Below are 23,822 nucleotides of genomic sequence, written 5' to 3' on the forward strand. Positions count from 1 at the left end.
ACCATATCGTTCATACCATGTTTGACTTTGGCACATTTAATGAAATGTTGTAGAATCATTCCGTGCTATGGATTTGGACTGAAGATCTTGGGCTAGTTGCCACTCCCTATGTACCCTTAGATATAGATACACTTTGTATTTGCTCATCATTGTGACCTAGATTTGGCATGGTTCCAATGTGTATTTTTTTGTGGCTATGACTTTAAATTCATATCCTCTTGGATCCACAATGTACTTGATTTGGTGACCATGCTCATTTTCACCTAAGCATGGGTATGAGCACCTTTGTGAAGATAGTCCTCTGATACTTTGATCTTTGATTATAAATACTTTTTTGATCTCTAGTTTACTAGAATTCAACTTCATTTAACTGTCAGATTCAAGGATTTATAATGTATTTTGGCCATCAGCTACACTTCTACCCTCACAATTTACGGGACAAGCACTATATTTATATTTGGTCACCTTTGACCCCAAAAGTTGAACCAGGTCACTTGCATGCCTCCATCCTAGAACTTGTAGATAAATTTAATACATATCTTGGTCCATTTTTCTTGTGTTCACAACTTTCAAAAGTGCCTAGCCTGCTTTATAATCTGCCAACTACATTATGGCATAACAAATTACAAAAGTCTAGCCTTCTTTACAATGTGCCCACCACATTCAAAGCAAAATTAAGAGGGGGAAAGAATGGGGTAGTTTCTTTTAGTTCTCATAGAGCAAGGCAACTCACTAAACATATCTCAATAAACAGTATAAGACAAGCTGAATCCATAAACTGAGATTCCTAAAAATCACAAAATGTCATTCTTAGCTGATATGAACTGGTAGTTTCAGCCTATATTTCAGAAATTCTATATCCTCAGCATAGACATAGGACGAGCAATCAAAGATCCAACTACATTCACATCACGAGGGCTACTTTTCAGCATCATTGTTAACACTGGTGGGCGTGGCAAAACTCCTGATTTAAAGAGAAGATCCTGAACTGTATCAGAGGGCTGAGCACCCACAGACAGCCAGTACCTACACAGAAAGTTAAGCCATAGATATTGTCAGAAGTTTCAAAAATATAGCATAAAAACACAAGTTCCCTTTATTTATAATTACCAAATAAAAATAGATGAGACTAGAATTGCCATAAAAGTATGAATTTAGACTATTCTGACTCACAATGGCAGTAAATATAAAAAACCAATCCTGACAAATGTAATAACCTTAAAGCTTTACTCTTGTAATCGGTTCTTGGAATAAGACTTGTACGAATAACCATTTCAAACCAGACACTAATTTTCATCCTTCACAGAAAACTGTCAGAAACAGACAGGGCACAACTACCAGAGTCCAGTCAGAACAAGATGATGATAGGTACCAATATCTGCAGGGTGCTTTCCCATAGACACAGATTTACTGCTGCCTAACCTAATTTCAAAATTCAAGTGATTCCTACTTGCTAGATCATTAGCATAAGAGTTGTCCCTCATTGAAAACTGCCAAGTCAAGCCAGATAGTGGCAATAGCCTCACAGCCCTTGTTTGAATTCCTGACTCATACAATTACGCAAAATTGAACATCATTGGCCTTCATATATAAACCAAAAAATCAAGTCACCCAGTTGTAAATCTATCAGGATTTTTCTAGAGCCTTTTTTTCAGAAAATGCATCATATATTTACATTACTTAATAATAAAGGGCACAAGTTGCTCACATCACTGGGTAAGGCAAGTGGATTATACTTATTAACGCTCCCTACATATGCAAGAAATGATAACACATCTACCTTGGCCTCAATCGCAAGAGAATTTACACTCTAAAATGCTAATTATCACTGAAATATGGACTGCCAATTCCGCTCCAAAATGCTCTTATCTCACACAACTACAAAGAGGGCACATACATATTAAACATTGCATGACATGTTCTTTTCAATAAAAAGGAGAGGCACGCCATTTTATGGTATTCTATAATCCTATACCATGCTGTCGGATCATTCATTTGATCTCAATAATGACAAATTTCAATAAAACGAGCTGATAAAGAAGCATAATCAATGGTAACTCTTTCCCAAAAGCTCTAGCAACTTTGCAATTCCAAAGACATGCTTGACAGATCTTATCTTGAGACAAACCACGCAGCGGCCATCTGTTAGATGTAAGTGATGAAGTTAATCTTTAATCATTAGACTTTCACTAAGCACCAACGACCCAAGAGAGCTTGTTTTAAAAAATACCTGAGTTTATAGATACCTTGACAACAATTAATCCACATGATTTCGTGATCTTCAATAGCCCTTTATTTGATAAGCTACATAATCAGAGAGCTTGGTAGGCTTTTGTTATATAGCTCTTTAATGTTGTGATTCATAAGAGGCTTCTCATAAGACCATAAAATCAATTCTAATACTTCCAAATTGGTCCCTGGGTACCCTAGCTCACATTGAACAAACTAGAATATGAAATGACATTGCAGAATTAAATAAAAGACTGCTTGCCAACAAATTGTAAACTCTGACCACGATTGTGAATTCTCCAATGCCAACAAGCTGTAATCTTTGAACACGATTGTGAATTCACCAATTCAGGCATCCACCCTCTTCCTCATCCCATAGGTCGCCCTAAATGTAGAAATACCCTCTTTGCTAATATCATTCCCGCCAAAAAGAGTAAATCAAATTGTCCCATCTCTGAAGGAGAAGTCATAGGGAGCTTGCTGCAAATTCCAGCATGGATCATCAAAATCCTAATGTCATTGTGGGAGGCGAACTGTCAAGCCTACTGTTGTAAGTTATTTTTACTCCTGTAATATTTTTATATTTTTCCTGCAATTTCAAAAAATAAAAGAAAAATAAAAATAAAAATAAAATAGATAGAGAAAAAGAAAAAATAAGAAAAAGAGAAAAAGAATAGAATAAATGAAAAGAAAATATCAAAATGAAAAGAAAACAGAAAAATAAAGAAAAAGAAAATATGTGAAAGGGGAATAAAAAATAAAAAATAAAAAATGAAAAAACTTTCACCCTTCAGAAAGTGTGCATGTTTAAATGCCGCTCCCTATAGTTTGTTACATTTCATGTTTTAAAATAAATTATCGATTTGTATAAATTGATGTGACTGCCGCCCGCAAATGGTTAATAAGCGCGTTTTGTTCAACCACCGAGATTTGACGCACCGAGATCAATAGTCCAAGGTGAATAGCAGGACCCCATAGCCACAAATTTACTGCTGTCTAGCCTAATTTCAAAATTCAAGTGATTCCTACTTGCTAGATTATTAGCATAAGAGTTGTCCCTCATTGAAAACTGCCAAGTCAAGCCAGATAGTGGCAATAGCCTCACAGCCCTTGTTTGAATTCCTGACTGATACAATTATGCAAAATTGAACATCATTGGCCTTCATATATAAACCAAAAAATCAAGTCACCCAGTTGTAAATCTATCAGGATTTTTCTAGAGCCCTTTTTTTCAGAAAATGCATCATATATTTACATTAATTAATAATAAAGGGCACAAGTTGCTCACATCACTGGGTAAGGCAAGTGGATTATACTTATTAACGCTCCCTACATATGCAAGAAATGATAACACACCTACCTTGGCCTCAATCGCAAGATAATTTACAACCTAAAATGCTAATTATCACTGAATTAAGGACTGCCAATTCTGCTCAAAAATGCTCTTATCTCACACAACTGCAAAGAGGACACATACATATTAAACATTTTTTTTCTAAGCAACACTACCTACTTTTGTATTAATATGTACAGCTGAAACTTACATTCGAGATAACTGGCTGCCCATGTCCATCTGTGGCTCCATGGGCAGCTGTAACAGATTCCAAAACCACTTGCACCTGGTGATGTTTCCAGTATTTACCAGTGCATCAACTGACAAAAAGATCCTAAACATCTCTGAAGAACCCACGCAGGGGCAGAGTTCGAAAACTATATTACTCAGACTTCTACAGGGAATGCGCTTATGTCCCAAAACAGAGAAGCTACTATCCATATCATAAAAGAAAACAAGTAACAACAGTAGACACAGGAAACCAAGTAACAACATTGAACAGGAAACCAGCCATGTAAGACACAAGACAACAGGAAAGATAACTGAACCGTCCACGATCCCAAACGCTTCCTGGAAGAACGCGGGAGTGCCACCTGGGCCTAGTCCTCGGTCGCAGCTTCCTCAGGCTCATCTTCCTCTGGCTCAGCCTCCCGAATCCACGCCCATCCTTGTCCCTCGGGTAAGCCATCCATGAAGGCTGGCAATTCAGGTTCACGCGCATGGCTTGATATGTGGTGGTGCTCCAGCAGTGAAGTGCCCCCCGAGCTTGAAGCCTCACCCTGTGGACGCTTTCCTTTATCAACCACCCGAATTTCTTCCGCCAGAGACTGTTGCCGCCTTCCTCCATGCTCCAACGGAATTCCTCCCTCGTTTTCCAAGGGATTTTCCACTGCAGGGGGCCGCGGCAGACCCTCCACATTTTCCTCAGGGACCCTGGTGAACAGCACGGATATGTGGGCGTTGATACCCGCATTATCTCTGGAATTGCCCAGTGTGAAAATAACCGAGCCAAACGCAGGTAGCCTTGGCTCGCCATTGTTGGACCCTCCAGCCTCCACAAATTGGCTTGCCTGTACAGGGGAAGCTCCCACACGTCGATGACAGTAACAACAGCAGCAGTGGTGATGAGTGTCTGCTGCAGGCGAGCGAGAGGAGCTGGCACGCCCTGAACCCCTGCCTCTTCGACATGGCATCCTTTCTCGCACCATACTTCCAGCAGCTTCCTTCTTAGGCAGAATTCCCCTCCAATTCGGCTCCGGGCAACACACAAATGCACGCAGGCAAGAACCAGGGAGGACCAGCAGTTTGCCAGCCTCCCCCAAGTCGACAATAACACCGCTATTCTCAGAATTCTGGGCATGAACACCATCGCACTGAGCAGCGACTGCCCCCAATCTGCAATTCTTATTGCCCTCCTCATTCCTTCGAAATTCTCCCGCATTGAATGCGGCCATCTAATCCTGCTATGATCCCTGCGCCTTCATTAAGGCTGATGAACTGCAATGCCCGGCCAGAGGAGTTGGCGGCGAGGGGCCTTAAAGAGCTCCGTCCGTCGCGTGTCCTCTCCTCCGTGGCAAGTGGCTCTTCCATATGATGCGACGTAGCACCCGCATCCGGGAACATACATATTAAACATTGCATGACATGTTATTTTCAATAAAAAGGAGAGGCACGCCATTTTATGGCATTTTATAATCCTATACCATGCTGTCGGATCATTCATTTTATCTCAGTAATGACCTATTTCAATAAAACGAGCTGATACAGAAGCATAATCAATGGTAACTCTTTCCCAAAAGCTCTAGCAACTTTGCAATTCCAAAGACATGTTTGACAGATTTTATCTTGAGACAAACCACACAGCAGCCATCTGTTAGATGTAAGTGATAAAGTTAATCTTTAATCATTAGACTTTCATTAAGCACCAATGACCCAAGAGAGCTTGTTTTAAAAAATGCCTGAGCTTATAGATACCTTGACAACTACTAATCCGCATGATTTCGTGATCTTCAATAGCCCTTTATTTGATAAGCTACGTAATCAGAGGGCTTGGTAGGATTTTTTTATATAGCTCTTTAATGCTGTAATTCATAACAGATTTCTCATAAGACCATAAAATCAATTCTAATACTTCCAAATTGGTCCCTGGGCACCCTAGCTCACATTGAACAAATTAGAATATGAAATGACATTGCAGAATTAAATAGAAGACTGCTTGCCAAAAATTGTAAACTCTGACCACGATTGTGAATTCTCCAATGCCAACAAGCTGTAATGTTTGAACACGATTGTGAATTCACCAATTCAAGCATCCACCCTCTTCCTCGTCCCATAGGTCACCCTAAATGTAGAATCCCCTCTTGTATAATATCATTCCTGCAAAAAAAGAGTAGATCAAATTGTCCCATCTCTGAAGGAGAAGTCATATGGAACTTGCTGCAAATTCCAGCATGGATCATCAAAATCCCAATGTGATTGTGGGAGGCGAACTGTCAAGCCTATTTTTGTAACTTATTTTTACTCCTGTAATATTTTTATATTTTTCCTGCACTTTCAAAAAATAAAAGAAAAATAAAAATAAAAAATATAGAGAAAAAGAATAGAAGAAATGAGAAGAAAATAGAAAAATAAAATATGTGAAAGGGGAATAAAAAAAATAAAATAAAAGAAACTTCCACCCTTCGGAAAGTGTGCACATTTAAATGCCGCTCCCTATAGTTTGTTACATTTCATGTTTTAAAATAAATTATCAATTTGTATAAATTGATGTGACCACCGCCCGCAAATTGTTAATAAGCGTGTTTTGTTCAACTGCCAAGATTTGACGCGCAGAGATCAATGGTCCAAGGTGAATAGCGGGACCCCATAGACACAGATTTACTGCTGTCTAGCCTAATTTCAAAATTCAAGTGATTCCTACTTGCTAGATCATTAGCATAAGAGTTGTCCCTCATTGAAAACTGCCAAGTCAAGCCAGATAGTGGCAATAGCCTCACAGCCCTTGTTTGAATTCCTGACTGATACAATTATGCAAAATTGAACATCATTGGCCTTCATATATAAACCAAAAAATCAAGTCACCCAGTTGTAAATCTATCAGGATTTTTCTAGAGCCCTTTTTTTCAGAAATGGCATCATATATTTACATTAATCAATAATAAAGGGCACAAGTTGCTCACATCACTGGGTAAGGCAAGTGGATTATACTTATTAACGCTCCCTACATATGCAAGAAATGATAACACACCTACCTTGGCCTCAATCGCAAGATAATTTACACCCTAAAATGCTAATTATCACTGAAATATGGACTGCCAATTCTGCTCCAAAATGTTCTTATCTCACACAACTGCAAAGAGGACACATACATATTAAACATTGCATCACATGTTCTTTTCAATAAAAGGGAGAGGCAAGCCATTTTACGGTATTCTATAATCCTATACCATGCTGTCGGATCATTCGTTTGATCTCAATAATGACCTATTTCAATAAAACGAGCTGATAAAGAAGCATAATCAATGGTAACTCTTTCCCAAAAGCTCTAGCAACTTTGCAATTCCAAAGACATGGTTGACAGATTTTATCCTGAGACAAACCACTCAGCAGCCATCTGTTAGATGTAAGTGATGACGTTAATCTTTAATCATTAGACTTTCATTAAGCATCAACGACCCAAGAGCCCTTGTTTCAAAAAATGCCTGAGCTTATAGATACCTTGACAACTACTAATCCACATGATTTCGTGATCTTCAGTAACCCTTTATTTGATAAGCTACGTAATCAGAGGGCTTGGTAGGATTTTGTTATATAGCTCTTTAATGTTGTAATTCATAAAAGGTTTCTCATAAGACCATAAAATCAATTCTAATACTTCCAAATTGGTCCATGGATACCCTAGCTCACATTGAACAAACTAGAATATGAAATGACATTGCAGAATTAAATAAAAGACTGCTTGCCAACAAATTGTAAACTGTGACCACGATTGTGAATCCTCCAATGCCAACAACCTGTAATCTTTGAACACGATTGTCAATTCACCAATTCAGGCATCCACCCTCTTCCTCATCCCATAGGTCACCTTAAATGTAGAATCCCCTCTTGGCTAATATCATTCCTGCAAAAAAGAGTAAATCAAATTGTCCCATCTCCGAAGGAGAATTCATATGGAGCTTGCGGCAAATTCCAGCATGGATCATCAAAATCCCAATGTGATTGTGGGAGGCGAACTGTCAAGCCTACTGTTGTAACTTGTAACTTATTTTTACTCCTGTATTATTTTTATACTTTCACCCCTCGCAAAGCGTGCACATTTAAATGCCGCTCCCTATAGTTTGTTACATTTCATGCTTTAAAATAAATTATCGATTTGTATAAATTGATGTGACCGCCGCCCACAAATGGTTAATAAGCATGTTTTGTTCAATTGCCAAGATTTGATGCACCGAGATCAACGGTCCAAGGTGAACAGCGGGACCCCCCGCATTTCCGAACGATAATGGAGGGGAGGAGGTCCGCAAAATGGTTTGCCCGATCCCGCCGTTGGATACGTTGCAATCCCGCATCAATTGCAGTACCCGCTTGCCGAATACCATTTACCATGTTCAACTCCCTCCCCGCCCTCGCAAACCACTCTCCCACCATTCATATCTCCCGCCATTCATACCTACCGCCATTTTTACCATCCGCGAACATTCCGCTATATATGGCCATTGCTATCCCTCCCGCCAAAACCAGCAAATGATCGTTGCCTATTAAATTTCCCCCGCCAACATTCCTCAGCATTTAATCCTCCGCACCAATAACGGTCAAGTTAACTAAAAACTGTTATTCGCTCCTAATAAAACATTGTTATCCTTTTCAAATCAACCATTTGCCAATTCTTCCTGTCACTGTAATTCTCAGAACGACACTGCAAGCAAAATCCCAGTAGATAGCAATCGCCAACCATCATCATTTCCAGGTAACTCTCTCAATTTCCTCAGTAGTTTTATTTTTCCTAATGGCTTCCCATAAAGCAAAATCGAAAATGCCTGTAGATAATCCTCTGCTACCCCCTGTCATTAACTTGGACGAACTCCCACTAGTTGACACTTAGTTTAAAATTGTAGAGACCAATTGTGAATTCAACCTGTACGAACTTCACAATTGGGCATTTCAAAAATACGAAGACACCAGTGATGAATTCTATTTTTGGGAATCCCTACTACCCCAGTTTTGTTTCCCTCAAACCCATCATTTTCCAGAATTCGTCGCCTAGTGTGGAGCCCGATATCTTCCTAGCCAAAGAGTTGTAATCGCTTAGAACAATGAAACTCTTTTCCATATAAGAGCTAAGTCAATTTGCTAAGCCCTCTAGCTAAACCCTCAAGACTCTCTACACCTTTTCTGTTCTGATGCTCTAATGGAAATCTATCAGAAACTTTCTTTCTCACAGAGAGCTCACATATTTGAGTCATTTTTACCAGAAAACTCAAAATTACCCAGAACAAACCCACCTTATCCCTCTGCAATGTTTCTTGAGATGTCTAGGCAGGTTATCTCCTTAGTGTATTGTCTGTTAGGATATCCCAGTGATCAATGGGTTGATGAAGTCATTTTGGGCTTTCTATCAGCCTTCTCTTCTGGTAAAAAACCTTCAATTATGTTCAAATATAGTCAGCTTATTTCCAATGTAATTCATGATCAATTTTTAAAGTTCAATGTTGAAAGATCATTTAAGCATCAGCTAGTTTTGGTTTACTTGTTCTTATATCATCAGTCAGAAAGATTCAACTTTCCGTTACAAAAGTTCGATGTTGAAGTTAATTATTAAACCTCGGTCATTGATCCATTGGACATCTTTAGTGAGAAAACCTTCTGAAGACTTTTCTTTCAGTGATTTTGCCAATCAATTCTTGTATATAGCTACTTGTTTGTTAAACAGTGATGCAGTCCCCAGGGTTTCAACGAAGATCAAAAGAATTTTACATCTGAGTGAGTAGACTAAAGTTGGAGACTGGTATTTATACCAGAATTTCACTGAACTCAGGATTTATGGTTGTGAGCTTCAACCATATAAATTGCCAGTGTTCCTCCCCATGACAATTTTTGCACTTGAGTACATTGGACAGATGATGAACATAGATGAGGTTCATTTTGTTTCCAGAAAACAAAAATTTTAGTTTAAATTGAAAGCACAAGTTGGTCCATTCATAGTCAACACTAGAGCTGCAAAAAAAGAAGTCAATGACTTATTAAGCCAGATGAAGTTTAAGTTGAGTTTTAGTTGGTCATATGATCCATTAGGAGTAATCTCATCAATGAGAATTTCTCAGAAATATGCACCATATATGCATGTGAGTGTGACAAAACTTGAAATTGAGCAATATGCCAATAAGGAAGAATGGGCAGAGAATACATTACAGGAGGTTGAGGAGCCAGTTTCCAGTCAAACAACATTGGAAACTCCAAGGATGACAGAAAAAGAGCTAAAGAGACCAAGAGAAAGTATATCTCCAGCAGGGTCAAAGTTTCAAAAATCAACATTTAAAGTATAGAAAAGGAGGAAAACTATAAATCTTTATGAAGAACCTTCAGAAGCTCAAACTTCCGAAGAGCTTACTACAGTTGTACTATCAGCACAACCTCCTTTTTCATTACAGCAAACTCCCGAAGCTACATTGGATTCTCCTTCTTCCCCTTCTTCAAAACAACAAAGTATTTTTGCAAAATTCCTAGAGATGAAGAAGAAAAATAAGGCACTAAAGACTTCCACATATGTAGAGTTCTGGAAGCAGTCTTACACAACTCAGACTAGACTACTTTCTGCCCTTGATAGTGAAAAAGGTCAGTTCCAATTAGCATTTTTGGAACCAAAGGTGTTAAGTTTAGGTATGTTCTATGCTTAGAGCAATTTATTTCAATTTTCATAGTTAGCTCAATATATTTTCCAGATTAGCGATCACATCAGCATTAAAGTAAACTGCAGATAGAACATAAACATAAATCGCAGAAGACAAGCCAAGACAAGAGGACACAAGATGTGGCGCTAGCCAAGGACAAACCCCAATGTGGGGAACCCTTGATCAATTCTTCTTATATGTTCTTCAATAGTTCAGCAGAGGGAGAGAGAGATAGTACATTTACAACAGAAATCAACACTTTGACTTATCTAGATAAGAGCATAGATCATCTCTAAGAAGATGATACATGAGATCAGTTGAAGACAAGCTGCTTCAACTGATTCTCCAAGGTGACTCCTTCACCTATCATCGTGCTGCATCTCGTCATCATGCTTCATCAATCATGACAGTACCCATCACTATATTGCATCATATACCCTCATGTGCCATTGTTGCACCTTGTTTTGCCACCATGTGCTTGTTGCACCTTGCTTACCATATTGTTGTCCCAATTGCTATTGCAGCACCATGTCTTGTTGTTGTCCCAATTGCTATTGCAACACTATGTCGTGTTGTTGTCCCAATGCTTACTGTTGTCCATGTGCCTTTGCTACAACTCACAGTTGTCCCACGTATCTATACAACACTATGTACCTTGTTGTCCCGTATATCTTGACAGCACTATGTACCTTGTTGTCCCATATATCTTGACAACACTATGTACCTTGTTGTCCCATATATCTTGACAGCACTATGTAGTATGTACCTTGTTGTCCCATTTATTAGCACTGTTGTACTAGTTGCCTCCTTGTCCCATGCATCTAACTATCAGTCCACAAATAGCCCTCAATTCACTGCATGCTGCTACTGATTTCTACCTAGGGTTTTGTGCATGTACTTGACTGGTTAGGGCACACTGACAAGCCTAACATATAGGGAGAATACCCTTGTTTGCCTCGTTGTCCTTAGAGATGACTGCGGCCTAGTTGGGCGGTCCTTTCTCTCCCAACAGCGGCTGTAATAGTCCCTTACTACATCCCTATAAACAGAGATATACACCCCAATATCATGCATAAAACAATGATGAAACTCACCACTAGTCTGCGGCCTGATTTGCATGGTAAGACTACTCCAATGTGTCACCTCAAGCCATCCTTCTTGCCTCATGCAATGACTAAGAGTTGCAGTTCTTCTTCTCTAAAATCCGCACTCAAAACAGTCCACAAATTCGTACCTGCCTCAGCCTTCCTTGCTTCAAATTCGCACTATATTTCAGACCTTAGGATTGCATTAGGGCATCCAACGTTAGGGTTGCTTTAGGTCTGCGTTAGGGAAGCCTTCCATGTGTGTCTAGGGCAGCCTTCCATATGTGTCTAGGGCAGCGTTCCATCTGCGTCTAGGGCAGCCTTCCATCTGCGTTTAGGGCAGCCTTCCATCTGTGTCTAGGGCAGCCTTCCATCTGCGTCTAGGGCAGCCTTCCATGTGTGTCTAGGGCAGCCTTCCATGTGTGTGCCTCTCTTCCTCCAACGTTTAGGGCTTCCACTCCTAGATTTCTCTTCCACTAAAACCCAAGACAAGTGGCGAGAAATCAAGATAGAAGTGTGTGTGAAATGACTCTCAAGTCATCTCCTTTTATACTAAAACGTTGACCATATGTGGGGTTTATTTTATCGCTGGCTGACCTTGACGAATTGTCTTATAACACAAATAAATTCATAACTCCATGAATACTTATCGAAATCTAATGATCTTTAGATCAATCCTACACCTCTCGATAAGAGGGATCCAAGAAAAATATCAACTGCCATAAACAAGATGACCCACATGGAGTTTGGCCCTAGTTGCCAATTTTAACACTCCCTCTCAACTAGGGAGAACTCCATCCACTGATCCATATGTCTGATTGTACTATCTCTGCCATCAGTGCCTTGCACTGCTCTGCTCTGCTGAACCATGAAGAAGAAGAATTGATCGAGAATGTCTCATACCATTCTCTACTGACCCGAAGTCAGTTCCATATGAAGAGAGTGTGTCATATCACTCTTACTAACCCAAAGTCAGTTTTATTGATCCTAGATCAATATCACAAGAGAGTGTCTCAAACCACTCATACTAATCTCAGATCAATTTCATTGATCCCAGATCAATGGAGGTCATCCTAGCATAGGGAGTACGGTAGATACAACGATGCGTCCATCGATAGTACTACTATGGTCCCTAACCCCATTTCCCTGCTCATTGATCAGATGAAAGGTACTTCCCATAAGTCCCAGACTGCATGGGTAAGATGCCTCGACAGGAGAACTAATCATCCTGTCCACAGGAGAAAGAATCATCCTGCCCCACGGTCACTACGGGAGAACTAATCATCCTGGCCCACAGGAGCACTAATCATACTGTTTCACAGTTGCCACGGGAGAACTAATCATCTCGGCCCACAGGAGAACTAATCATCCTGTTTCACAGTTGCCACGGGAGAACTAATCATCCCGGCCCACAGGAGAACTAATCATCCTGTTCCACAGTCGCCACGGGGTATCACAGGGGAAGGTTGAACCTGTCATCCTGTACATAGCGCACCACCAGGGGAGGGTGAGTCGCCCTGTGGTCGTATGTTGCTCTAGTAAGTACCCCAAGCCCCCCAGAGCTCCCAGAGCTCAATGCATGCAACATGCAGGACCCTTATAAGAAGGTCTCTCAATGACTCCAAGTCGTTCGGGAAAGTCACAGATTTGACCTTTCCCCGGGGCTTTGACAAAATGTCTGCGACCTGTACATCAGTCTCAATGCGATGGAGCCTCCTCGCTCATCGACTTACCATATCCCAGATAAGGCAGTATCTAATGTCTATCTCTTGGAGCGATCATCGAATACGAGATTCCTCAATAATCGAATCTCCCCTCTGGTTGTCACAGAGAATCACAGTGGTATTCATCATGTGTACAAACATCTCACTTAAGAGCTTTCACAACCAGGCAGCTTCACACGAGATCACACTCGTAGCTATGTATTCGGTCTCGGCGGTGCTTATAGCAACCGAATTCTGCTTCCTGCTCATCCATGATATCGAAGCAGAATCCAAAAGAACCAACACTGAGAAGTGCTCTAGTGATCCTCCACACTGCCTGCCCAGTCAGCATTCGAATAATCATGCAGTTTCATATTTCCGGCAGTGTATCTCAATCCATGAGAGATTGTGCCCCGAAGATATCTCAGAAGATTCTTGGCACCAATCCAGTGAGGCTCAACCAAATATGAGCTCACCATGCTAACTGCAAAACATATATCCGGACGGAAGTTCACCAAGAACATCAATGCAAATGAGTTTATGAAACTCAGAGGCATTTCCCAAATCTGGTCCGTCATCACCACCATATAACTTCTGAAAGTTAAGATCCTCGAGGTAGTCACTGGCTTGCAGTTTACCATTCCACATCCAGAATCCAACTCCCTCTTACTTCTACAAGTGATAGGGTCCTCAGAAGGTGCCAGTATGAGAGGTCTATCATCCACAACCTTCGAGCAATGGTTTGGATCGGTTTCACTCCTACTGAATCTCAGCTTCATCAAATAGCTATCAATCCTCTCATACTATGCCCGAGGTGTTTTGCTTCAAGCCATAGAGGGCTTTCTTCCACTTGTATACATGAGATTCCGGACCATGAATCTCAAACTCCTCGGGTTGTTCCAAACCTGTGGACCTACTACATGAGGGGAATGGTCCCCTTATGAGATTTTCCTTCGGTACATCTCAAACATGTACCTTCATGCTCCTTTTGAATTCAGGCATCCTTGTCGTCATCTTTCCATCGATGAATGCCACCCTAAAACCTTTGACTTCCATTGCCGAAATGGACACCAAGTTCTTCTTGCGATCAGGTACATAAAAGAGATTCTATAAATGAATCGAGTTACCCTCATTCAATTGAGGAGTAACATCCTACACCCTTTTCGGAATAGGTGGCATCGGCTCCAAGTATAATCCCACGATTGTTTTCATCTGATCCAAAATGGATCTAGCATGGCCTCTAAGTGTAAAAGGCTTCAGTAAAGGCGGAAAAGGTGCTAATAGCGCAAACCACATGTAAATCCGAGTTTGAATAAAGAAAATAGAACCAAGTCAAACTTCGGGTCAAAAAGTCAATGGCTATGTCAACAGGACATGTGGCAACCCGAGAAAGAGTCGCGGGTTTATGGTGATGTCAGCGCAGCGGATGATGTGGCAGTCGAAGATTGGTTCAGGCCTTCGATAATGAAGAACAGGGTCAAAGGCGGAGGATCGTCCGATCAAAGGAGATCAACGCATTTTACAACTAAACCTACAAGCAAGCAGATCCGAAGAGTTTATGGAAAATAAGCTAAACCTTTTGAATTCTGGAAGGAGGGCAGTAATAGTATTTCAGGCGGGCTTCAGGCGGTAAGTGGTATTGGAAGGGCTTCACCTGATTCCATACACCAGCCGACACGTAGCACGCCGCAGGAGAGAGAAATCGCTTTTTCGAGCAGGTAATCTCCGTGCAAGTGGGCCACCCAAAATGGCTGTCAGCCGTTGGATTGGAGATTGTGGATCAACGGTGGAGATTGAGCGGACTGCTTGATGTTTCGGGTTTAGTGCGAACCGTTGGATTAAATGGTAAATCGACGGACAAGATTAAGTCACGATGTTTCCAAAGGAAGGACTTAACCATAGGCCTTAAGGCATTTCGATATGCGATAGGCCGATTGCGATGAGCACTTTGAGCCGTCGGATCAGAAAAGGAATCAACGGTCAAGATCTGATCGGAGATCGCTGATCGGGGAAGCTTAAGGGCTGCGGATCATGGAAGCAGCGACCGCCGATAAGCGATATAGCGATAATGCCGATAGCCGATGAGGCGCCGATCGGAGTGATCAGAGATCGGGAAATCGGATCGCGATAATGCAAAGGGGCCAATGCACCATGCGATATGCGATCAGAGGACGGACCCGAGAGGATTATAGGGGCGATTGAACTTTATTTGAGTTCCGCCTAAAGGCTCATGATGTGTTTTTCGTGAGTTTTCTTGTGTGTTTCCGTTATGCTGCTATTTTCGAAATGTAGGCAGAAGAACGGTCGACTATGTCATTTCCATTGGGAACAGTCCATTGCACCTGTGCCAAGCTATAAGCGGGCGTTTCTGGAATAGGAATGCGTTATTAAGCACGCAGAACCAGAGGGCTAGACGCAGAGCCACAGAGCCAGAAAGCCAGAGGACCAGACGCAGAGCCACAGAGGAATGATTCCTTGTGATTGCACACAGAGGAACGGATGGAAGCTGCAGAGTCGGAGAATTCTTCAAAGGCCAGAGAGCCAAGCGAAGAAGCAAGTTTCCCTTCAGGGAGCTCACAGCTAGGCCAAGAGCCAAGAGCGAAGAGTCGAGAGCCAGAGCCAAGAGCCAAGAGTCAAGAGCCAGAGCCGAAGCCAAGAGCCAAAGCCGAGAGCCGAGAGCCGAGAGCCAGAGCTAGAGCCAGAGAGCCGGAGCCGAGAGCCAAGAGCCAAGAGCCAGAGCCGAGAGCCAGAGCCGAGAGCCAAGAGCCGAGAGCCAGAGCCGAGAGCCGAGAGCCGAGAGCCAGAGAGCCAAACAGCCAGGGATAAAGATGGCATTCTAAGCCCATTGGTTCAGTTGTAAACCTATGGAGTTGAGTGTGGAACTTGTAAAAGAATTTAAGCCATAATCCCAAAGAGCCTAGTTGAGTTGACTAGAGCTCACGGAGACGTAGCCCAAGAGGTTTGGGTGAACTCCTAATTATATTGTTGTTATGTGTATGATGTTTATTTGTTGCACTGTTTCACTATTATATGTTGCATATCAGTTTAAGAAAATAAACTTAAGGCATTTGGTCAGTTAAAGGCAAACTAAAAGCATACACCTATTTCAAGTTCTTTTAATTCCGCAAATTATCAATCATAAGCAAGATCTTGGAAATTGTTTAAGCTTTGGAGTGGGAGAGGTTCTTGTAGGTTGACAATAAGCTTTTAGGTCCCCATTTCAGATCACCATCTCTACCAGATTCGAGAGAGCACCCTTCTATCCAATGCGGTGCCTTGAAGCACTACAATCAATAAGCCAAACTCCCAAAGAATCTGAAGGAGAGGGCCAATACAAGATAACGCTTCTTTATCTTATCAGAAACAACATTTGATTCTTCAAAGCTGGGGTTCCTTGCTTTCATTGAAGAGTCGGTTGTATCCTTAATGACCTGCATTACCTGTCATTCCTCTGATCATTGAAGATGTCCCTGGAATGATTGTTATCATCATCAAGTGATGTGTCCCTGCCAGTCGGACACTCCTTCGCATAATGGCCGAATTGCCTTTCCTTCCATCCTTAGATCCGGACTTCCCATAGAAGTGATCTTTAGGTAGGCCATCAGAAGCTTTTGTTGCACCACTCTGATAATATTCTCTGCTCCGACTTCACCCTTGGTGAATTTGAAGAGGGATGAGGAACCCATTGATCCTTTTGTCCTTTCCCAACTATCTTCAGTGATTGCTCTTTCACTCTTGCTTGGGCTTTGTCTTCACCTCAACTCTGATACCATGTTAATTTTAGGTATGTTATATGCTTAGAGTAATTTATTTCAATTTTCACAGTTAGCTCAATATCTTTTCCAAATTAGCAATCACATCAGCATTAAAGTAAATTGCAGATAGAACATAAACATAAATCACAGAAAACAAGCCAAGACAAGAGGACACAAGATGTGGCGCTAGCCAGGGACAAACCCCAATGTGGGGAAACCCTTGATCAATTCTTCTTATATGTTCTTCAATAGTTCAGCAGAGAGAGAGAGATAGAACATTTACAATAGAAGTCAACACTATGACTTATCTAGATAAGAGCATATATCATCTCTAAGAAGATGATACATGAGATCAGTTGAAGACATGCTGCTTCAACTGATTCTCCAAGGTGACTCCTTCACCTATCATCGTGTTGCATCTCGTCATCATGCTTCATCAATCATGACAGTACCCATCACTATACTGCATCATGTACCCTCATGTGCCATTGTTGCACCTTGGTTTGCCACCATGTGCTTGCTGCACCTTGCTTACCATACTGCTATCCCAATTGCTATTGCAGCACCATGTCTTGCTGCTGTCCCAATTGCTATTGCAGCACTATGTCTTGCTATTGTCCCAATGCTTACTGTTGTCCATGTGCCTTTGCTACCATGTCACAGTTGTCCCATGTATCTATACAACACTATGTACCTTGCTGTCCCATATATCTTGACAGCACTATGTACCTTGTTGTCCCATATATCTTGACAACACTATGTACCTTGTTGTCCCATATATCTTGACCGCATTATGTACCTTTCTGCCCCATTTATTAGCACTGTTGTACTAGTTTCCTTACTGTCCCATGCATCTAACTACCAGTCCACAAACAGCCCTCAATTCACTGCATGCTACTACTGATTTCTACCTAGGGTTCTATGCATGTACTTGACTGGTTAGGGCACACCGACAATCCTAACGTATAGGGAGAATACCCCTGTTTGCCTCGTTGTCCTTAGAGATGACTGCGGCCTAGTTAGGAGGTCCTTTCTCTCCAACATTTGTTGTAATAGTCCCTTACTGCGTCCCTATAAACAGAGATATACACCCCAATATCATGCATAAAACAATCATGAAACTCACCACTAGTCTGCGGCCTAATTTGCACAATAAGACTGCTCCAATGTGTCACCTCAAGCCATCCTTCTTGCCTCATGCAATGACTAAGAGCTACGGTTGTTCTTCTCTAAAATCCGCACTCAAAATAGTCCACAAACTCGGACCTGCCTCAGCCTTCCTTGCTCCAAATTCACACTATATTTCAGACGTTAGGATTGCATTAGGGCATCCACCGTTAAGGCTGCTTTAGGTCTACATTAGGGAAGCCTTCTATCTGCGTCTAGGGCAGCCTTCCATGTGTGTCTAGGGCAGCCTTCCATCTACGTTTAGGGCAACCTTCCATCTGTGTCTATGGCAACCTTCCATCTTCGTCTAGGGCAGCCTTCCATCTATGTCTAAGTCAGCCTTCCATCTACGTTTAGGGCAGCCTTCCATCTGTGTTTAGGGTAGCCTTCCATGTGTGTCTAGGGCAGCCTTCCATGTGTGTGCCTCTCTTCCTCCAACGTCTAGGGCTTCCACTAAAACCCAAGACAAGTGGAGAGAAATCAAGATAGAAGTGTGTGTGAAATGACTCTCAAGTCATCTCCTTTTATACTAAAACGTTGAGCACATGTGGGGTTTATTTTATTGTTGGCCGACCTTGACAAATTGTCTTATAACACAAATAAATTCATAACTCCATGAATACTTATCGAAATCGGATGATCTCTAAATCAATCCTACACCTCTCGATGAGAGGGATCCAAAAAAAATATCAGTTGCCATAAATAAGATGACCCACATGGAGTTTGTCCCTAGTTGCCAATTTTAACAAAAGGTGTTTGTGCCTAAAAGTGTTGAAGATTACAAAACCTTTGTGTTTTCAGTTGCCACCAAGCGAATACATCCTATTGATCAAATTGACCTTCACAAGCAAGCAGGAGAAATGATATATTCATCTTTGACAAGTTCTACCATGGCAGCTTCTAAGCTACAGGGTTCTCTATTAACATTCATTCCCAATTAAAATTGGAGAAGATGTCATCCCTAACAAAAGACACTAAAATCAAAGGACTTGAAGATTTGGTTATAAAATTAGAATTCGATTCTAAAGATATAAAGGTAGCTGAAGAAATAATCAAAAGCAGAAATGTTGATATTCAAGCATTGAAGAAACAGTTGAGATTGCCAACCACTGAACATCCACAAGCTCAAGAAGTAAATCAATTGGGGAAAGAGAAAGAGAACATGCTTCGAATGATTGTCGAGCAGAACATACAAATACAGAATATGGAAGCAGAAATGGAAAAGTTAATCAAGGAAAGAGAGCCACAACTCAGCACTGGAGCAGCAACTTCTACAGTAGCAACTTCAACAGCAGGAATTTCTATAGCAGCAGTGTCCACAGCAGAGACAGAACCCCCTAGCCAAAATTCAGCAGAGCAGTTGTCAAGAGATATGGGAGACTGTCGTTAAAAGATATGGAAATTGAAAAACTCAGAAAATTCAAAATGACAAGATAAGGGATGATAATACATATCTGGCCGAAGTTTAGAAAAATTTCAGAGTAGCCGAGGCAAAGGAGAAGATATGGATTGGTATAAATTCTACCATGACTGAACTTTGGACATTTATTCAAATTATTTTTGAAAAGGAGGAGTTCGTGCAAAATCAAAAGCAGTCATCACAAGAATCAAAAAGATTTGGAGCACATGCCTGGAGAAGCTAATAAAATAATCGAAGTACTCAATTCTAAAACAAAAGAAGAACTGGAAGAATTTGGAATTGACAGAACTGATACTGTCCTAGAGGTAAGAAGAGTTTTGACAAAAAGAGATTTGATGTTACAATTAGAGAACAAGTGTCAAAACTTAGAAGCATAGATTAAAAAGTTTCACAAAAAATTCAATATTCTACATCAAAAAGGACTTCCAACTCTCCGACATTCTAGTGGCCAATTGATTCCACTAGAAGATTATCAGTACAAATTACACCAGATAGCAACAGACAGAACCAAAGTTTCCAAAGTCAAAGGGATAATCAGTGGTAAAGCATTCCTAGAAGGCCTAGAGTATGATCTTTTCATTCAGCATGAAGTTAACCATTTGTTCATCACTAGACCAACTTTTGAAGAATACAAAGAAGTCGATGAGGATAAAAGAAAGTAACAAAATTTACTATCTCAGATCATAAAAGATGGGATAAGTTACTTGAACTCATCGAGTAAAACAGAATGCAAGGAATTCAGTGACCCATGACAGAAAAAGGAGGAGCAGAAAGCAGAAAATCAGGTTAAAGGCAGCAGTCATCAAACAGCACCCTTAAATTGTGTGTTGATTATTCGAATCAGTTTAGAATAGCTAATTTCTTGTTCTATTTTTGTAAATCCACAGCAGTTTCACATATTATCTCATTTTGTAATAAATTTTAGTTTAGATCTAAGATATTTTGGAATTAGATTCTATAAGTATTTGGTAATTCGAAGAAATCGGGGTTGAACCCTTGTAATGAACCAATGACACGATTGTAATGTTCAAAGCTATTTCTGAAGATAATTGAAGGATTCTGAATTCATTCTAAACAGCTTGTGTATCTATGTGAGTTTTCCTTGTTATGAATTATGTTTTTCATATTTATTTCTGCACATGTTCAAGGTAACATAGAAGTTTGGCAAGGCTAGATTGAATGTCAATCTCCCTGAAATCCCCTGCAAAGTTATAATTATTATAAAGAGATTAATTAACTGAACAGTTTGTCTTAGTTAATTCGTCTAAATCTTTTAATTGTTGCCTTTTGTCATCTCTTGGATAAGTATCGTTTGGCTGTAAAAAACTTCTACACGCATCTACTGTATATGATAAATTAGATGTTCAATATGAATGTTTAACAATTATATACCTTCTTAATTTCTGCTTTTCAAATCAATTTAAAGATTAATTCTATTAGGAACGAAAATCAGCGCTCAAGTTTTCTCAGAAATGCTTAGAAATTACATATGTTTAAGGGCTTAATGCATTGGTCATCCACTTAAATCAAAACCTTACTTAGATGCTTTGGCACAGTTCCCCAGACTAGAACTGTCTACAAAGATACAACACCTACCAAATCCTCTTGAGGGCATTTGAATCTGAAATCTTGAGAGCACTGAAACCACCAACATCAAAGATTCCAAAACGGGATTTTATGCCACCGACATGGACTGCATTATGTATTCCCTAACTGACAGGGATCTGCCATTCATTGGGTTGTGGATTAGCAGCAAGTTGTAATGCTTGTTGTGAGGATGACCCAGTTTGAAATCCCAAAGGGAAGGCTCCAGTACAAAAAACCACATCCAAGACCAAGTGAAAGTCCCAATGACCTTGATGACCCACAGATGCGATGAATTAATTGTAGAGTATTCTTGGGAAAAATATCCCTCCCTTTGCCCAAATGTTTTGTTGGGAAAAAAAGTGGGGGAAGCAAACATGAATCTGCCAAGGGACCTTTCGTTCCAAACCCATACAACCTGTAGTAGCACAGAACTAGTTTCAAAATTTTAGCGTACAGGCCAGTTTTATTTTAAGTTTTATTAGAATTTGGGTGTTATTTCTATGCTATAAAGCTGGAAAATGAAAAATAATAACAATAATAATTGTGTTTGGCACTTATCCACAACAAAATAAAGTTAGACAACATTGTGGCACAGAATCATCCCCCCCCCCACGAGGGGGGTGTGTGTGTCTGAAATGAAACCCAGGTAGTACACTGCCCAGGTTATTTGGCGCATTTATAAGCTTTTCGGGGCCCCCATCCCCAATCTATGAAAACCACTTCCAAGTCCCCCAAAACCATTCTCGTGACATGATGTAACAATGTAAGGAAATAAAGAGTGGACCCAACAGTTTACCGGGCAGGCTAAGAGAGCATACAGGTCAAAAGTTATAGGGTACATGGCAGCAGAGTGTCGGTCTATGTGGCATGCCATACAAGACTGGATGCCAATGTATCTTTATTGTACTGAGAAAGGCATGCAGAGCTCTCCGCACAAGCATATGTTCATTACAGCTTCAGCAGTCTTTCTTCCTCTACTCCAGTCATGACAACTGTGTTTTCAGACGCTTTCCTTATCTCTACTTTCCCATCAAACATGTGAATAGAGTGGCCTTATTGGCGAATGTGAACAAGGGGCAGCGAGTTTCTCCATAGTTCTGGAAGGTAGAGTACATCATGCAGAAGAAAATCAGGAATTTCAAGCAATTTAAGCTTGATGGTGCCAATTTTGGATGGCTTGAGACTTGACTTTTCTACAAACTAAACTGCCCCATCTACATTCTCACTGAGGTCTTCAAAGAAGTCTTTCTGAAAGGTCATATGGCAAGTTGCACATGTATCAAGCAGCCATGCATCTCCCCAATAAGCAAGTGAAGTATGAAACAAATCTTCAATTACTACAATATTGCAATAGGCAACAATATAATGAGCAGATTCATGTGTTTTACCTTTAGGTGGATTTAATATTTTACCTTTATCTACTTTTTGGTTTCGACTATCTTTGATTTTCTCCCAAGGGATTTTGCATGTTGTCACACATGTCCATCTTTGTTATAGCGAATGCAGTGAAGATCATATCTTTCTCCTTGATGGTGCTTACCACCCCTGCCTCTTAAGTTCTTTCTTCCACATCCTCTTCTGCTACCACATATTTTAGAAGAATCACATGACTGATTCTTCTCTCTTTGAGCAAGGCACACTGCAAGTTGTCATCTTGAAAGCTTTCTCTCATTCTGCAAACTTTTCCACTAGTGTGTCAAAAGTAATGGCCTTGAGTTGCCCAATAGCTTCCAGGGATTCAAGATAGTGAAAGTATGTAGGATAGAGGGCCTTGATAAAGGCCGTGAGAGGAATGTCCATCTTAACTCCAATGACATCCACATCCTGCATGATGGCTCTAATCTTTGAGGCTAGGGTCAAGGAGTCATTGTCTTTCAACTCAAGGTTGAAGAGTTTGACCATCAACTGAACAACTTCCAATTCTAAGTGTGAGTCATATAGATCTTTCAGCTTTTTTAATGCACCAAAAAACTTGCAATTGGAACTATATGGTGACTCACCTCTTCATTTATAGTAGCAATCAGGACATAGGATTTGTTGTCCTTATTCTCCCAAATGGCTAGCTCTTCATCCGATGTGGGCTTGGTGGGTGCATTGATATCCTCTCCTTCACAGATGCCTTTCCATAAATCATTAAAAATGAGGATGTGTATGAATTTTTTGGACCATTTTCTATAGTTCTCCTTTCCAGTCAACACTATGCCGACAATGGAGATGATAGAGTCCTCGCAATCCCTCTTACTTACCAGTGATCTTTGATTGTTTTGTCGAAACTCTTCTAGAGAAAATAGGTCAAAACAATATAATCAACACCATCTATGAACTCTTGCAAAAAGAATGGATGAAATATGTACAAGTTTGCCCTCCAAGAATGTCAAAAACAAAGCACATGATATCACCCAAAGTCCAAATGTGAATAATAAAAGTGGTAAATTGACCCTTTTTTCGTTGGCAAAACAATATGCCTCGAAATCCTTGCCCTTAAGCAAACAACAGGTTACTTGCTACTCCATCTAAAAAAAATCTCTTTGTTATTTGGCTAGGCATTGATTTCGACATGGTTGTCTTCATTTTGGTTGCATATTTATAAGAAAAGCCACACGAAATGACCAAGAAAAAGAGTGAAATGCAGCCTTGATGAGGAAGCAGTTTGATC

The 23,822-nt window shown here is 40.6% G+C and overlaps 1 protein-coding gene across 1 annotated transcript in view; it reads right to left on the minus strand.

The window, feature by feature from the left end:
* Window positions 1-674: 674 nt before the first annotated feature.
* The window catches only part of LOC149251319 (uncharacterized), a 124,150-nt gene continuing 101,002 nt past the window's right edge, over window positions 675-23,822 (minus strand). The window contains exon 3 of the mRNA XM_089459349.1: window positions 675-1,026. Within this exon, the coding sequence (XP_089315475.1) occupies window positions 855-1,026 (172 nt within the window). The 3' untranslated portion in view covers window positions 675-854. The remainder of the gene's footprint in view (window positions 1,027-23,822) is intronic.

Source organism: Pinus tabuliformis, chromosome 7, assembly GCF_031772625.1.
Source record: "Pinus tabuliformis cultivar Carrire ecotype Pingquan chromosome 7, CPIR1, whole genome shotgun sequence".
Taxonomy (NCBI): Eukaryota; Viridiplantae; Streptophyta; class Pinopsida; order Pinales; family Pinaceae; genus Pinus; species Pinus tabuliformis.